Genomic DNA, 19276 nt, shown 5'->3' with positions numbered 1-19276 from the left:
GATTTCTCATCTACTATGGGGTCTTGGACTCGCAATGGGTACTTTATATTGAATCTCACTCTATCTTGAAACAGCTACTACAGACATAATTGATCTAGGTATGTTATGACGAGTGCAGAATTATTTCCTCTGCCTGTCATTAAATATCACTCGCCTGAAATTTCACAGTCAGGCCCTTTATATTTGTGGTCAAAAGAAGCAGCTACCAATGGGCCAGAAAAGATTAAAACAAGTTTCCTGGAGACATTTTTAATTCTTTTGGTCCCTTTAAAATTTTAAAACAAAGTTTATTTTTCTTATAGTTGGCTGTATCTCAGTAAAATTTAGCAGTTTGGAAAAATGTTGTCTTTAGTGATATAGGAACGTAAGTGCCATATTCCAAAGGAATTTGCAGGAATCAGTCTCACTGAATTTCACTAAGGCTCTAACAGGCAGTAGAGCAGAAATAGTTTTGTAATCTTAGGACAAATATTGCACTTTAAATCCCACTACAGAATATGACATTATTCAGTAAAGGTGTTTAGATGTTATTTGGGAGTTCTGGCATTTGCCTGAAATGACAGGGGTTTGGAGTAAAGTCTAAATTCAAATCTTCCATCTTCCCAGTGAGTGCCTCAAAAGTTATTGGATGCTACAAAGTGTTTTCTTAAATCTCGTCTTTTGGAGTTGTTAATGAATTATTATAAATTGCTCCCCAGATTTGTTTATTACTGAACTACCAAGGCCATGTTTGTTTGTTTGTTTCTAACTCCATGAATATGTAACAACCTATACAAATAAGGAAAACTCCAGAAAAAGAAATGAAACAGAACACCTAGGAGTTCTCAGCAGCTCTCTGGTTGAGGTATTTCCTTGGCTTTTAATCTCTGAGCTGGAGCCAGTAAGTGTGCCTCCTGAATCTATGTTTCTCAGCCTCTTAGATTGTTCAGAGAATTTTATTTTTCTTTTCCCTTGATGTTCACTGGATGCGTAATGTGTACAATAAACTAAAAAAAAAAAAAAATTCCATGTTACTTTTCCACAGGGATGTGTTTTTAATATTAATATCGGTTTTGCTTGTCCTGATACAGAATTCAGAAGACAAAACATTACAATTTCTGATGGTGGTTTACCCAAGACAATTGTCTTAATTGCTTCTAGTTTCTGATCCTCTTCAAAGATAGATTTATTAATCCCATGGAACATCATCAAGTCTAGTATGTCTTTAATTATTTGGCAGATCAGGTTGTAGAATGTGAGACATGAAATTACAGGTACAGTTGTCCCCTCTTTTGTGTGGCACGTAACTTTATGCAGTGGCAACATGACTGGCAATGGAGAAGCTTTTGTGTGCTGAGTTGGTTTAACCAGGTGGTATCTTTAGTGTGGCTCAGTGTGCGGGTTGCAGAAACTTTTGTGCTGTTTGCACGCAGGAGGCCATGCAGAAAGCAGGGAAAGGGAAGGTGATACTATTTTGATGGAAATGCTGATTTAGCTTAGATTAAGCAGAAAGTATGGCAAAAGAAATCTTAGTAGTTTTAATTTCCTGAGGTTTTGTTGCTTTGATAGTAATTTTGCAATAAATTGTTAATACAAATTATGTAAGATTTTTTTCTTTAACAATAACAGAAAAATATAGGGAGAAGATTACAAAAATGGCCTTTTGCAGTGCAGGTTTTCAGCAAGTATGGATATAAGTGGCTGTGTGAGATGTGTAATACATCTGTTTGAAAGTACAGTACTTATTTACAGGAAAGTATTTTGCCATCATGTCAGCTGAATGCACAGTTTGCAAATGATATTATCGCTGTTAAATCATCTTTCAGTATTAGGAATATATTCCTTAACTATGTCCAGTAAAAGTTTCAGATGTATGTTCCTTTTATCCCTGCAAAATAAGAAAGCGTGTCGCAGACTTCAAAGGGAAAACACGGTTTAGTGAAAATGGGAAAATACATGCAGCAAAATTTAGTAGTATGACAGGAATTTAAGAAAAACAGAGCTGTTGAATACTGGCTTTAAATTTTGTCATTTATATACAATAACACTAGAGTCTGAAAACTCTACTTATTAGCAATTGGTTCCTTTCAATACACTTGGAGTTAACTTAGCACTAAGAAAGCCCCATCTTTATCTCAATTTATAACCTTAGATTGTATGCTGACCTGGCAGTAAAATGATGTGACAAAAGTCATAAATTTGACCTTTGTGTATATTGGGTTTCTTAACCCAAACACCATAACCTTATTCTTTGTAGTATAGATTTCAGTATGCTGCTACATATTTGCCTTGGAACAAAGCATGTTTGCTATGTATATGCAATTGTGCTTAATAATAATGTATCTTAAAAACAGAAAAACAAGGAGAGAAAGGAGATTTCACTTAATTTAGTGTACTTATATATGCTTAATTCTCATGTTTTATAAATTTTATTCAAAGGTAAGTGATCGTACTGATAGCTGAATGCCAAGCTAAACTGCAACAACTCCATTGTTGAAAAGTACACACAAAAAACAAACTGTGACCTGAAAAGTAAACTTCCAGAGGATTATACGAGAAAGTTTACTTACACATCAAGTATCTTAGTTGTAATTGTTCTGGCAGTTGATGTACATAAAATGAACAAAGTGGCTTGGCCCAGTATTGCATTAACAGTTGAATAAATTAATGCATTCTCCATTGTTTATTTTACCTCCTAAAGTGTGAAAAAATTGCACCTTTGAACAGTAAACTCTACTGCCATAACCATCTGTTTGCAGTTTCATTACAAACTCCTACCAGAATAACCCTCACTTTGAAGAGAAAATTGATATGGGTTATAAAAATTACAGTCTATGACCTTAGGTTTTATGTCTCTTGAGGCATCCCTGGTGTGGTCTCCACTGGTACACATTATGATTTCTTCAAGAAGTACCTTTATGTCTTCCAGCTAATTTCAGATAAGATGTCAAGTCTGTACCTCAGAGTTTGCTATCGCATAGGGCTGAGCACCTCTGTCTCTAGTTCAAGATCCTTAAACATAAGGTGAGTGTAGTGGAGACCGCAGCAACTTTGCCCTGCCCTGCCCAGAACTGCTGTGTCAGCTGGAGCTGCCATGTTGTTCTTTATGGTATAGGAGGATTTGTCCTCGTGAACTCTGCTAGCTTAGTCTTACGAAATTGTTAATATTGTCAATTAAAACCAATTAGCAGTGGCAGTATTTGTGCTTCAGATAGAATGTTCATTTTTAATGTTGTGAAAAGTCATCAGTTTGCGTATTTTTAGATGCAGATTCCACAAAGGCAGTAAAACCAGTCATTTCTAACTGAAACATTTGAATATGGTAAGTTAAAAACTGCAAAATGCTATTATTTGTAATCATGATGCTTTTAAAATAAACATTCTGGATAGTTTAGTAATGAAATCTAACAAGCTTTGTTTAAAAAACAAACACTCCCCCCTTCCTCTTGAGCTTAAACAGTGGCTTGTTTAAAAAACAGTAAAATTCCATAACACTTAAACTCTTTTGAAGTAGTTCTTCAGCATCAGCAAGTAATTCTGCAAATTGTTTTTGAAGATGAGGTTTTATTTACTCCAGCGTGTGCAGTCTGATGGAGTGGATTAGTGGGTGTGGACTGAAATTGTAATTTAGGCTTTCTTGTGTGCATGTGTCTTTCTCTAGAACACTCCTTATCAGATACATCTCTATCCTCTTGGACTAGTTTTGAATAGACCAAGGCTGTTCTGTTTAATAGTCATTGGTGAAAACTTGGGTGTATATAATGCCATTACATTAATCTTAACTACTAAAAATCTTTTTTTTAATCAGGTTTTAATGTAGAGTGTTGGGGTTTTTTTTTTTATCAGATCAGTTCCCAGAACCAGCTTGTTGCATGGTTACACAAATGCCAATGATGGAGTAGGGGTAGAGCAGAAACGTGCAGCTGGGGTAGAACAAGGGGCAGCCTGGGTTTCAATTGACTTACACTGTTACAGGACTGCACCCTAGGACTGAGTGAGTTTAATAGCATTTAAATTAGTAGTTGTGTAATATAATAGCCAAGCATAAGACAGTTCCCTAATACCAATGTATACATTCAAAAGGAAAAAAAGAAGGCCAGGCACTCAACTAATGCAAATTAGAATGATTTTATTGATTTTATTATTTAATCTAGTTGTGTGGTTTTATGCCAGCTGAAAGTGCTGCCTTTCATTTTGAAAGATAAGTAATACTTTCTATGAAATCTGCAATTATATAAAAAGACGGCAGCTTTCAGCTTATCACAAATTAAACCTTTAAAGTAGACAAAAAAACCTATGATAAGTCATTATTTCAAACATTTCATATGTAAAATAATCTGTTCAGGACAGGGTTTTTCTTTTAGATGATAACGTTGAATATTAATTTTCCTTGATTTTTTGACTCTTCCTTTGCACTGTTTTTTTGTGGATGAAGAAGATTTTTACATACAGCATGGCAGCGCTCTGGCTTCTATAAACAAAAATACAGCCCACTAATTTATTAATCCAATAAAAATATTTAACAGAAAGCAATGAAACTTTTAAAGCATATGGAACAGGTATTTTATTTTATTCTTACTTGGGAAACTTAAGTCCAAACTTGCTTTAGCAGTCTTTCTCTGTTTGATTTTGGTTCTTCATACAGACTTCATAGTATGTTGACTACTAATGCTGTATTTCTTTAAAAAAATCCCAAACTATGGATTTTTGGCGATCAAAGCTGGTGGTTTATTTTTTTATTATTCACATTTTTTTTTATGTGGCATAGTGTTGAAAATACTCTGAAAAATATTCAGACAGTTCAAGGTAATTTGGTCACTAATTGTATGATAGGAAAGTGAAAAGCAAAAAGTATTCAATCTTGAGTTTGGCCTGGAAGTACAGCTTCTGTGGGCACATCATTGTGGACACTGGAAACATTATGTATTGATTATATATAACAAAGAGTTATAGCATTAATAATTCAGCTGGCAAGAAATGTTTTATATTAGATTATACATCCTCATATGTTTCCACTGAAAACTGCTACAGATGTGACATCAGATTCCATTAGCTGCAAAAAGAAATGTAACAAGGAAATCTCAACTGATAGGGGCACTTCTTCTGTAGCGAGTGGAGAAAGGAAAGGTTCATTTACAGAGGGATGGGGGCTTAACTTCTAGCATCCGGTATCTTCTGTCTTGCTGGGTTTACCATAGAGGAAGTCCACTCTGTTTAGCCCAAGAACTGTGATTCAAGGAGAAGCGGCAGCTAATGCACATCTTCAGGGCATATTTTCCCATTATTGGAGCATATATGTTATAAAGCAAAAAGGAATTAATTACTGAGTTGCTTTTATTGCGAATTTACCTTTTGGCAGCTTTTATTGGTCATAAAAAGGTGAATATGATTGAAAAGCATTAAGCTATGACCACTTAAGGAAATAAAGGTGTCAGGAGGCTGCAGGAGCTGGCTGTGTTGGTGCAGATTTTTGTCTGTCTTCAGGAGTCAGTTACTTGATTCCCCAGGCATGGTGCTCATCTGGATTAACCTGACGAAAACTCATCTAATAAAGTTACAAGTTTGGTGTTCTTTTGCCATGTGGTGCTGAGCAACAGGTAGACAACTCCACAAGAGAATGTGTAATGAATTTCCAGATAGAGGCATTGCTGTGCATGTTGATACTAAGCTGTGTAGATAAATTTATAGAAGATGGGTTGAATGTGAAAATGAGTGCAATAGAAAAACAACTTCTACACATTTTTAAAGAAAAAAATAGCATTTTAAAAAAGTTCTTGAGAACAGAAAAAAGCAAAATCTGATTATTCCTCTAGGGTGTTTTACTGCTTTGTTACATGTAAATCATTAAATGGGGACCGCACACTTGCTTGGCTTTGCTGACTCTGGTTTAAGACCATTATTTGCCAATTAATTCTCTTATCTGTTTTTCTTTACCTATAGTGTTATAATTTTATTGCATGAAGAATGGTCATAATCCCTTTGCATTAAGGTCATTAACTTCTTTTGTGTCTTAGGACCATGGAAATAGAATAAATGGAGCACTGAGGACAGAATGAAGCAATTATAATATAAAAATAACTTCTTTAATTGGATTTTTTCACAAACATGGAACATTTACTTCTTGGCTGACTGCTTTAAACCCAGTCCAACTGGTAGAGGCTAGGGAATCATGACTGTTGTTTGTCGTTGGAGCCCTCACAACTTGTGCCTGTAGCTTATCTATACCATAATGTATTTGTCTTTTTTCCTTAACTGCCTCTGTTTGTTTACACCAACTTTTGTCTGGGCTTTAACTGAATTGTAAGATCATTGAACAGGAACTGTTCCCACTACATATGTTTAGTGCCTATCACAATGGGTCGCCAAACATAGTGTTGTCTCTCCTGTAATGTAAACAATAAGAAGTTAATCATTGTCACGGACAGATTTTTTTTTTTCCCCTCTTTTAGTGGCATATATGAAGTTAGTTTGCTATTTTGAACATATGTCCCCAACATTTTAAGTGATCTGCCTGCTTAGCCTGTTACCAGTCTCCTCAAAAATTTATCATACAAAGTATGAACCCTTTTTACTGAAGTGATTTTGGTGTGACTTTGCAGTTCTTGACAACTTTGTCTTTGTCTGCCCAAGCAGAATTTTTCTGAGGACAAACATGAGAGATGACATTGGCCAATGTCTTCAATTCAGTAGCTTTTAAAATTATTAAATACTTAAATAAGACAAATAAAAAAGAAGCTTTAAGTAGATTTTGGATAAGTATCGTTTCTGCTTCAGTCACATGTTGTCTGTCCAGAGCTCATTACAAGATGTTTGGCTGTCACTTAAATCAGTGCAAATTCAACATAAATTTTGATTTGTTGAATGGTATGAACTCCCGATGGAGTAACTACAGGAAATCTATAACTGTAAACCTTCATGTTGAGGATTTATTTTAGACACCCTTGTGTAATGTTGTGTAACGATTATGACATAAAGGAAGCATTTAAAGAGGTTTAGTGAGTGTTCTTGCACCTGTTACACTAAAATGTTTTCAGTTTAGTCTTCAGAATAATACTTTTAATAAAATCTAAGAAGTATAAACCTTTAATTATGTGAGTATAAAACATATATGTAATACCATTTGCACGTAGATGTTTCAGAAGCTATAAATTCTTTTATACATAGACCAAGCGAGGCAAACTTCTCTGTGTTGCTGCTGGACTTCAGCACTGGTTCTTTGGAAGTGTCCAGATAAGCCTTAATCTTTCTCCTCAGGTAGCCAGCTATGAGACAGTGCTTCTATATTATGAGATATAGCAAACAGTTGTTTCACATTCACCATCTCCATGTCATTCATAATTTTACAGACTTCTGCTGTGTCAGCCCTTAGTGTGGCACTGTATTTGGGTTACCTTCAGCTGCATGGCATGGTCTGCTGCACCACTATCCCTTTCTCTTCCTCATCGCAAAACTCAGTAGAAAGTTGCAGGTCATCTTAATTATAACTGGAGCACCACAGCTCTAATTCACTTCCATTATTTATAAACAGATCCCATTCTTTGTGAGAGTCCTTGAGGAAAGGCCTACATCTGTCTCTCTAAAATGGTATTAAAGTACTTATTCCCTCCATTTGAAAAAGCTGCATCAACACAGAAAACGTTGAGAGTCCCAGCAGGGCTGTACACAACAGTAGAGACCACAGCCAAACTGAGGTGGGGTTGGTTTGATTGGGTTTTTTTGAAGGCCCAGGATGGTACCAGTGTAACACTGAGCTGAGTATTGGTACATATGGAGACACATGTACCTGATGTGTGAGCTGGTTTGAGAGCTTCTCGGGTGGCAGACCATGTATGGGTGCTGCTCTCAGGGAGAAGAGGGAGGAATGCATTCAAGCTGCCCTAAATGAAGAATAGAGGGAAACTCCCAGGTGACTCGTGTCAGAGCATGTCCAGGGTCTGTCACATGTGGAGCACACCCAGGGTCACCATTAGATCAGTGACAGTGAATGTTTCTTCCTACATCGTTAACATGGCATAGTCCTTTTTATCTTCTTTATTGGCTAGCCTGGGCTAAGTCTTAGGTGAGTTTCTATAGTAAGCAAAAGTTATCCTTTGCATTGATATCCTGACAGCAATTTGACCATGTTGTTCAGACATTATATTGCCTTAGGTGGTGGAGGAAAGCAGAGGACAGTGGTATTCCTGGTGCAGTCATTCTTAAGGCATTTTAGCCAGAGACGAGAGACTGTAGGTGGGAAAAAGAATGTTATTTTGATTATAGGCTGCAGACAAGTCCAACTTATCCATAACAGACAGTGTGAACAGGCTCCTGCCTGTAATTATGGCAATGAGCAGGTGCAGGAAGAGTCTTAGGAAAATGATTTCAAGGATGGAAGGAGGACAGAGAATGTGAAGATCAAGTATGGGTGGCATCATAAACAGCTCTCTGCCGGTAGGAGTCATGTCTGCTGAACTTGTATCCACTGTCAACACTTGTCTAGCAGACAGCTCTTTGCAGTGCATGGTTGTCCTGGAATCACTTGAACCAAAAGGGACTGAGTTCTTGTGCAGACTGTTAAGCTGGTAGCACACTGTTGTAATTCTGACTAAGTTGTCAATGCCATTATCAAGTCAGTCTTATAGACAAGATGAGCAGGACTTGTGACACACTATTGCACATTCAAATAGTGTAGAAATGGCTATTTCTGCTTGCTTTTTGGGGTTGGGGGAGGACCATGTATTGGATTTGGATGCCTTTTTGAGGGATTTTGACACCCATCAGCTGCCTTTGTCAAAGGCTTGGAGGAGTATTCTGGGGAAGCGTTGCTGTATGCTTCCTCTGTTCTTAAATTTTCCTTTAGCTGTTAGAGACAGGATACTAGGCAAGATGGACATCTCATCTGACCTGGTACGGCTTTCTTATGCAATTTGTGCTTATGTAAGTAATCTGTCTTCTGTGTAACGTGAAACGAAGTTGTCTCACATGCTGCCTCTCCTGGAATACAGCTTTATTAATTTACACATACTATATGCACTAGTTCAGCATTGCAACATCACGGAACCTGATCACTGAGCACAGAACTACAGTGTGATTACTTTGTGATTAAAGATTTACCAAATCAAGTATGTGTTATATGTGGTTGTTGCAGTATCAGAACTGCTATTCTGAACAGATAAAAACTAATATAAAATATTTTTGACATACTTGTCTTTATAAAACATCACAGGACACATTTCCTATTTGAAGAATAATTTTTTTTATCTTTCTCAAATGTAATAATATACTCATTTCTCCTTCCTTTCGTCAGTGTTTAGATCTTCCAGCAATCAATTATACTTACTTCTCTCACTTCATTGAGAGATACTTTGATTGTTCCCTATTAGCCATTGGAGAATGGACTATTTTATAATAATGCAAATATATATGTTTACTAAAATGAAGAGTGTTAAGGGTTTGAGAGAGCTTTTGTATTTCACAAAGATATATCTCTTTTGGGACTGTTGTTGACCATTGATACCTTTTATTCTTTCCAACTATCTGTAACTGTGGTGATAGGAGAGCATTATCAAAGGCCAGGATATACGGAATGGAACAGTTTAACAAGTAATCATGGCTACCTGGCTTTTAAAAGCATGAAACTTGATCAGTTTCAGCAATTAATATTTTTGTCTGAAAGATAAGATAGTTATATTACAGCTTGATATAGTTAGTTAGAAACTGGTTAGAATTAATGTTCTGTAAAGTATGTAAAGCAGCATAAGAACCACTGGTAACTGTTTACATGCTATTAATAATTAGCAACCTCCATACTAGTCTGTTAGGAAAGAACCACGCTTTGGGTACAATAGAAACTCAACTCCATACAGTTGGGTTCACATTACATTTGACTTGGACAATAGGGCATGAATGGGGCTCATTTGAATTTCTGCCACTGTAAACAATGAGATGCTGGAATGTTTCATTTGTTTATTGATTTATTTATTTGGACAGGTGCAGGTTGATCATATGAAATAATTTTTTATTCAAATATAGGCAGAAAATAGCTTCACAAACATTGTCCAGTCAGAGGGTATGATGATAACATCTCGAATGGACAGTCTCAAATTAATTTAGCCTGTGGCTGGTTTTGAATTTGGGTCTTAAACTAATCAAATCATGTTCTAGAGAAAGCGCTCTATGTGCTGTCCAGCCACTTAGAAAATACAGATTTTATTTTCCAATTAATTTCTTTTTAGGTACTAAGTTCCTTCTTTTACTTTCTATTAAAAATCATGTGCACGTCTGTGAGGTAGATTCTGTTCATGCTAATGGAGCTCATCCTTAAGAAGAGGTCATTCAAATCTAATGGATCCCATCTGGATGAGGATGATTCTCTAGGGTGTAATTTTCCTCAGCTGTTTGAAACCCTTTCATAAGTGCTCCAAAGCAATCAGGTTCTATAATTTGCAAAATGATGGCAGGAGCAAAGAGCCAGGAAGATTGTTGCTGGGATCATACGTTAGGAAGTATTATCACAGGACTACCTAAATTAATGCAAGGAGAGCCTTGATTCAGGCTTTTTTGTCTTCTCCATCAGGTGGACACCCACATTTCTCCCAAGTGGACGCTACAAAGGGACAACAGACGATGGTAGTACATCTTACCGTTTGGGGCAAGGGAAGGTTGAAACTGGAGAAACAGCATGAAAGTACATGCAGAAGACATGATCCTTGGTCCGTAGTTTCCCAATTCACTCATGTCAAATGGAAAATTGCACAGCAATCTGCAAATGAGGAAATCCCACAAATGCATGTCTTACAGGTAGAAGTAAACCTACAAAAGGGTTGAGTGGACCTTACGCATTTAATACCTTAAATTATCTTACCACACAGCATAGCGTATGCTATCAAGTTCAAGTGTTGCAACTGTGTGGCATGTCATAGTTCTTTCAAAGTTGTTCCTCTCTCTCTCACCAGGTGGAACATATTGGATATACACTCAGCTTGATAAACAACGGCTTTAATATTTCAGTTCACGCTGAGAATTTGCTGTCTTTATTTCTCTTTCAACCTTATATTGCATTTAAACAATGACAGGGCTTCTCTTCTAATGCACGCCTTTGGTTCCTGTCAATGCTAACAGAAGGTATGCACAGACACCATTGGAAGAGTAGAGTTTCTCTTGAGGTGAACAACTGTTTATAATTAGAGTTATGGGAATAAAGGAAAACCCAGCTAGTAGGCAAACAGTCCCTCTTCCAAAAAGCTTGGTAAACTCATAAAGCTCAGGAGCTTAATCTCTGAACCAGAGTGCTTGTTATCTAATCCCCACCAGCTGTTGTGTACTTGGTAGCCATGACATCTGTAATAGAGCTGAAGGGCCTGTCTATATTGGTTGGCACCTTTACCCACCAACTGAACTTGATTCTTCTTTCATTCCTCACATTTACCTGCTTTAAATCATTAACTAGTTGCTGAGGGTTTGATCATCCATTTAACCATACTTTATAATAGAGAGCTTGTACTGCTTTTCACATTAAGCATATTTTAAGTATGTAGGTTTTAGCAGGTCTAGTTTTTGCCTTGCTAGAAAGAGAAAGTTATCAATCAAAATAATTTCCTGTGGTTGTCTACTGATTCCTTATATAGACTTAAAACTGACTTAGGAGTGAAATGTCTTGAGTTGTATTTCAGCTGAAAAATACCATCAGACTTTGAATAAGCAGGGTAAAGAATTATATACGTCTCTATTAACTGGTGTGTATGAATGATTATAGAAGATAGAATATAAATGTGAGCAAGCGCACACATGTTCATTATTACTGTGGAAGAATGCTTGTTTTCAGGGATTGGTTTCAGCTGTGCTGTAGTGGGTGTCATTATTTTTAAGATAGCAGAGGACAGTAATTAGCCCAACTTGAGAAAATAATCCATTTTATGTCTCCCAGTTCTTGGGTGAGTGCTGTGGCTTCAAGCCTACTGTTAGACAGTATTCTCACCACCACAAGCAGTGCAGAGTAACAGCTGCTGTATAGAACAAAGTGTGATCTCTTCATGCTAGCATATCGTGGGCAAAACTACTATTTTGGGCTTGTAAGGGGTTGGAGGGAAGGATGTCGTCTTGTTCCTGGATCCCAAATGAGTTTAGTTAGGAGGTAAGCACTGAGCTGTCCTCCTAAGATAAGACCATTTCTGGACATGGAAGAACTTAGATCTATGGGTTATTTTACTGGTTCAAACTTAGCTTATAGCTTCCTAGCACCTGAATGATTAGATTGGGCATCTGGAGTTGATACTGTGGCCAAAATTGGGCCTGAAGACTGCCATAGCCTTAAGTTAGCGGTCAGCATAATATTGTGGATCTAAGATTTTGAACTATCCTAAGACTGCTAAAATCCAGAATAATGGTCTCATAAATAAAACCCGCTGTACCAAGTTTTCAAAGAAATGCCTGTTAAAATTTTGTTAAAATTTATTATAGTCAGTTTTCACTTGGAGTTAATTTTACTGATGGATTTATTTATTTTTTCCCCCCCAGAATGGCACTAAGAAGTTTTGGGATTTTATGAGGACTCATGACAGGTAACAGATGGAATTGCATTATTTCCTTTTGTCTTTATGTTGTATTTCATGCTGTATTCTCTTCCATTGATCAAATCTTGTTGATGTGGAGTCACTTCTTTTTCCTCCAATTTCCTCTTCAATTCTCACTTCTTGTGTAATACCTGCAGTTAGTTCTCTACTATTTTAGACAGAATTAGCAGACATTTTAAAATCTTCTCATGGTTTATTATGTTTTCAGTAAGTTTTGTCTGTGCTTGACTTTTCAAATATTAGAGTTTTGGCACGTGATGTATTGTACATTTTAATGATTACATAGAAGATGGAGCTGAAAGTTTGGGTTATATGAATTTTTTTTTTCAGAGTCAATATATCATGTGAAGGAAGGACTCTGCCCCTGACATAGTTAACCCTGTTGTTATTTGTGCTGTTAAATGGTCTAGTCTCAAGTACGTGACCATACTCTCTCACCTGTGAATATACAATCCCAGGTATTGTCCTAATAGAAAGACTGTTAAAAAGCAATCTAAAGTTATGGTCATACTGTTTGATTTTTTTTTCACTGGCAATTTCTTGGAATAAGGTAGAGATTGTGTTTTATGTTTAAGCAAATCCTAGTATTATGCTAACTTTTTTATTTTAATCCTCTCCATCACTGCTATATAGTCAGTGATATATATCAGGCCCCCATTCTGTACGCCAAAACCCTCTCCTAAGCACACGGAAAGACATGGATAGCCAGCAGTCTTTCCAATTGTGTTTCTCCTATCAGGGCAGTTAACTCCTGACTTCAAAGATCAGTTCATGCAAAATTATAACAAATAGGTTATATATGAAACAGACACAGTCTCAGAGTCATTAAATACTGAAATAGTACTATGTCTTTTTTTAAAGTATAAATATTTAATGTAGTCACGCAGGTACTAGAAGATAAAAACAAAAAGCAAAGGTAACAACTTTTCCCTAGAAAAAGCTTTTCTAAATCTATTAAATGTAAAAAAATTGTAGCAAAATACTAATGGCAAAAGAAATTGTGACTTATAACCAGAACCATGTTGAGAGAGGTATTATTCTTGTGTGTGAAATAAGTTGGTAAAATTAATTCCATTTTGGAAATTCTTCTCTGTTGGAATGCTCTAAATCCTTACATTGAGTCTTTTTGTGTGTCGGTATCTGGGATGGACATAAAGTGATAGCAACGCTTTTTAACAATATAAAGATCATGAAGTAAAAATTCAAGGAACACTGGAAAATATTAGATCAATTAAAAATGCCTGTACTACTTGAGAATGAAGACAGAAAAGGGAGTGATATTTCAATCCTGAACTTCACACTTGCTTTTGGAATTTGCCTGGAAGACAGTTCTGTCTTTGCACTTTGTCTATCCATATGGGCATGTGCCTGGATTTATGATCGCAGATACAAAGGCTGAAATGATAATTGATTGCTGGAAATTTGATATATGCCCTATAGTTTCAAGCAAGTGAATCCAGCCTCAAGTCACAGTGTTGAGAACTTGACTTCCAGATGAATAATTTGCATTACTATTTTTGTTTAAACTTTAGATTATCGCTCTGTGATAATGTGTGAATATATGCAACTAACTGAGTGGAGTAAATATTAAAGGATCAGTTTTCCATGAACTTCTTGGGAACAGTATTTCTGAAGGACTTTTGTGGACATTTTTAAAATAGTTGTGAACATAACTGTATAAAAAGGCTACGGCCACATGTCATGCCAGTCATCTCTGGTCACATAACATTTGTTAGCTTCAGATGTACAACAGCTGCCATCCTAACTTATTAGTGACTACTATTGAACTGTAGAATATCTAACACTCTTGCACAAGTAAATTCAATGCAACTTCTGACACCAAAGGTAATAATGTGAACTTTCTGTATAGGAAATCCATGGTTTTAAATAAATTCTGTTTGTGAATATGAAGCCAATTATTATCAGATAAATTAGGTTCAAAATTCCTTATAATGCATTAAAGCTCCACATTCTACTGTATTTTAATAGGACAGCTGCGATGCTAGTTATATGGAAAAGTCAACTATGTTTAGTTGAAGAAGATTATAGAGGACTTCATACCTGGAGGACTCTTAGAGGTTCACTACTCTTAATGAAGGATAAAGTCTTGAAGAAGAGGAGAGGTTTCCTGTTGATCAGGAGTTCCTAGTGCATTTGTCGTCTTCAGGAAGATTGTAGGTGTTTTCCATAATTAAGATCCCTTTTCCATAATACTTTTTCAAAAGTATTCAAAACTCATTTTACTTCTGAAACTACTCTAACACCGTTAAATGCTCCAAGTTTTTTAACGTCTTTTTACTTAAATTGAACATACACATTGGAATGCCAGATCTGTACACACATGTATATATTATATATTTGCATATATACATATGCATAATGAATTTAATAATGCTGAATAAAGAAAAATACTGTACTAATCATATAAAAACAGACATTGAGGCTAACTTATGTCTTTATCTGTCATCCTCTTTCAGCAGCACAAGTAAATGTGTGCTTAAGACTGACTTCCTTGCTGTTTGACAGCAAACTGAGAGCTTTTGTGCTGGGTTCCTTTGGGACCCAAGTGTTCTTTCTCATTTTAAAGGAAATCAACACAAGCTAATATTCAATAGATTTGTATCAGAATATACACTTGATACAGGAAAATACTTAGCAAAAGAGATGAAGATATTTTTGTATAAATTTATCCTTTCCAACTGTTCAGATGAACAGCGGATTAAATTATACAAAGACAAAAACATGAGGACAGCAGTAGTCATTTAATTTGCCTTAAGTGTGAGTCACCTTTTAAAATCTCACAGTGTATTGCGGTGGGACAAGGTCATTTAACCATATGCAAGCTGGTGTAACACTGGCGCAAGCTGAAATAGCAGAATTTTTATTAGATACTACTCTTTTTTTCCTTTTCTTTCTTAGTTATTGCAAATCTGGGGTTGAGTCTGCAGTGTGTGGCTCCTGAGCTTTCTTAAGATCTTTCTTAAGATCACGACCATTTAGAACTAGAGTATCAGTCCTGGAGTCACCTCTGCTTTACATAGTTTGTAAATTATGCTGAATACATAATTGCTTACTCTCAATCCTTCCATGCCAGTTAAAGAAAAAAACAAAACAGTTTTGTGCAAAATTATTACTGGTCACAAAATAAACCATTAGCAAGGCAGACCTTCAAAACCTGCGCTTTCAAAAGTCAACTGAGTGTCAATATAGACAAAAGAAATGTCATTTCCTACCATATTGAGGTTTAAATTGTAACAGAAGAAAGACTGAGGATACAAAGATATACCCACAGTGAGTAGTTACCTCCTGAAACGCTTTGCCCAGGGTGGCTGAGGAACCTCCACCCATGGAGAAATTCAAACCTTTACTGGACAAGGCTCTGAGAAATCAGACCTAACTTAGAAGTTAGCCTGATTTTGAGCAGGAGGTTGGATCTGATGATCTCCATAACTCTCTTATAACCTGAAGGTTTGTATGATTTTGTAAGTAGATTAAATACTTAATGAATGTTACAGTTCCCATCTGACAACTGTCAAAAATTTTCAAACTTGTCAAGAAATGTCAACTTATAAGCCATTTTTCTATTGGAAAATAATGCTTTTACTATCGTTCTTGTCCTGTGGAGTTACATTTAGGTTAATCTTTCTTTGAAACATGCAAATGAACATTAGCAGAGCTTACTGCAAGGTTTTATTACATCATTGGAAACAACAATGAAGATTACTAAAAACTAATCAGAGTGCAAGCGATGAAAATTTAAACACAAGGTGTATTTCAAGGTGCTGCTTAGACTTGGGTCTATTGGAGCTAGTTAGCAATTTGTGGTGGTGTGATTTGCAGGGGGAGGAGTTGTTAATATTTTTTAAGGTTACTGCTTTTAAAAATAAAAAACTTGATCAGGAGGACATTTTCTTTCTGCAAATTTATGGTGATTTTATGTCAGAAATAGAAACGTACCAAATATTACAAAGTAATCATTGATGCCTGTAACAAAAAATTATTCTCTAAAACCAGACTCAGGTTCCAGTTATATTCTCCCTCATCCTAATTTTGCTATGTTTAGTACAGTAAGAGCCTGAAATGTAATACTTAAGTTTTACATTCATCTACTTTATAAAACAATAGACCAAGTTTGTTTCAGGTTTCAGCAACTCCCCTTAAACAGATTCAAGGCTTTTAAAAAACATAATTTGGGAACAGATGAAGGTCAGGGTACAGTCATGTGCTCGCTTTTGTGCTTTGAGTAGTAACATTTCAGAACAGGAACATAACTGTACCTTTTGCTAGTTGACAAGTAAAAGGACAGCTTTCCAATTGCATTGTTAATGGATATAAAGCAAAATTATGGCTACTTCTCTATTTAGAAGTATGAAAAATCCACTGTAATGTACACTACATTTAAAAGAAAACAAATTTGAGAGACTGACTAGCATGCAGGATTGTTATGTGAGTTGCTCTCAACCCTGAAACTATCATGTGACAAGGAAAAGACATTTGGATTAAAAACTTACAACTCTGCATGTGCATTGTACCCTTTTTATGCTGTGGTTTTTACCTACAAAAACATGTCACAGTGGCTCAGTAATACTTCCTGACTTAAAAATTCTTAATGGAAAAGACTTTAAGTCTTTTCTTATCTCTCTAAAAAGAGAAGTAAATAATATTCCTGCTTTTAAGACTGGCTTCTTTTAAGTAAAGAGAATAATTTATTTCACATTTAAAACAAATTAATTCCTAATTTAATTTAATTTTGTTTGCTCAGAAAAGAGACTTTATACTTTATTACAAAGGCAACTGAAAAATGTAGTTTTCTGTCAGGAGGGAGTTTGCAGGCTGAAGGGAACCAAGGCAGTCTGCACCTTGGCGTGTTGTCTTCTGCAGGTATAAGCGCTGGGGGATAAACAGAAAGAGGTTCTCGAGGCCAGTTAAAAATGATCATAACTCAGAACAGGACTATGAATATACTCAACAGGTTACTCTGTGCTCTGAAATTACCTGTGTAACTGGCTTCTGGGTGCCACTGAGGTTGGGGAGCTCGGTATGCTGCCGTCGAACAGCTGCGCCGGGAGCCTGCTGCATCCCTGGCCCTGGCCACGAGAGCCGGCCAAGTGATGGGTTGCTGGAGCCGCGCGAGTGGCCTGGAGGAGCTGGGGATGCTATTCTGGCTCTGGGGCTGGAGCAGGCAGCTATGGAGACAGGGTGGAAGTCATGTGCCCTGACCACATTATAGGAGTGGATTAAATTCCTTCTCCGATTTCATATGCCAGATCATTTGGGGCTTTATGGAAACTTAATCTCATATGTATTTTACTGGTTTATGTCCTACTGTGTTACAAGACACCATGAAATTTAACTCAGATGCTTCCTTTGTGCAAGAATTACCACAGTAGCTTTACAATGGGTAAAATGCAGCTTTTTAACATCTTTATAGGTTAAAAAAAAAAATAAGTTTTTCTTGGGTGGCATGTGCCTTTTATGTGCAATGATGTGCTGTTGTGCTGTAAACCTTGTTTGTCTTTGTAATGTCTCCTCGAGGGTGTCAATGGTGTGGAATTTTCATGCTTATCTTCAAAGATAGGGCAGAAGATAATGCACTGTTTAAAATAAACTGGATGTAGTTCAACAAACAACAAAAATGATGAAAAGTTTAGGGAAATAATAGCTGAGAGAAGGTAATGATGGCTGGGCATGTTCATGCAAAGGATAACACAATTGAAGAGAAAAATTACTACTTATCACAAAAATGTAAAGGAATGTTATAAAGCAGGCTGGAATCATTTTAATTTCATCAATAATCAATGATAGAACAAGAAATAGTGTCTCATGTGGAAAGTATTTTTTAAATTAAACACTAAGAAACCATTTTTACCAATAGGCAATAAGACAGTCTAGGAAGGCGTGTTTTGTAATCACTGTCATTGAAAACACTCAGGTCTAGACTTGATATCTGTCTATCAAGGATGCTATCAGGATAATGATATTTTTCCTGCTATTAGAAGGAAAAAATGTAGTAGCCTATTAGTTTCCTTCAACCCAAGTAATTACACGATTTGTTTGCATATTATATTTGCAAATAAAATGCACTTAATGCTTGTAGTTTTTTCTGTTTTGTTTTTGGGGGTTTTTTTAAGCGAAGACTTGACAGATCCTCTGCTTATGTGCCAGGAATTCTGCAGGCGTATTTACTATTTTTTAAGATGTCTTATTATGTTGTTACCTTAGGATCCGATCTAAATAAAATCATAACTTTACAGCATCAAATACATTTATTTTTGCCTTGTTGCTCTCAGAGAAAAACACAAAATCAAAAGCCAAATTTTCAGATTCTCATTTCACCTTTTTCAATATGTGATATGAAAGCACCGTATAGCATATAAACTCTTCTCTGCTGTATGACTGAAATAGGGTAAAATGGCAATAACATCTTTATTGAGGGCATTGCTTCATTGCGAAGTTAAATGTTTACCTCATTTTAAGAACAGAATCCATAAAAATTCTTAAAACTAAGGAGATACACAGGAGTTTTGGCTGATTAGTCATAAATTTCTAAATACAGGTTTCTGGTAGCCAGATTAGAGGCATCTTGTTTTTGCAACTTTAGGATTTTCATTTTTTAGTATTTACAATAACATTGCATATTATTGTGGGTATTTTTATTCTCGTGTAGTTACTGAAATCAAAGAGAGTCTTCCCCCTGCTTCCAGGTGGTTTTGAATTAAACCTGTTCTGTCTGAAGGGTGCCAAAG

General features: G+C 36.1%; 1 protein-coding gene across 4 annotated transcripts in view; it reads left to right on the top strand.

Moving 5' to 3' along the window:
* The window catches only part of NUDT14 (nudix hydrolase 14), a 60583-nt gene that overhangs the window by 15910 nt on the left and 25397 nt on the right, over positions 1-19276 (top strand). For 2 of the 4 annotated variants that reach the window (XM_054827765.1, XM_054827761.1), the window contains exons 2-3: positions 10535-10587; positions 12475-12518. In XM_054827765.1, the coding sequence (XP_054683740.1) occupies positions 10535-10587; positions 12475-12518 (97 nt within the window). The other 2 variants (XM_054827764.1, XM_054827763.1) reach the window with 2 other exon arrangements.

The sequence above is a fragment of the Grus americana genome, chromosome 5 (genome assembly GCF_028858705.1).
Source record: "Grus americana isolate bGruAme1 chromosome 5, bGruAme1.mat, whole genome shotgun sequence".
Lineage (NCBI taxonomy): Eukaryota > Metazoa > Chordata > Aves > Gruiformes > Gruidae > Grus > Grus americana.
This window is presented reverse-complemented; position numbering and strand designations above follow the sequence as displayed.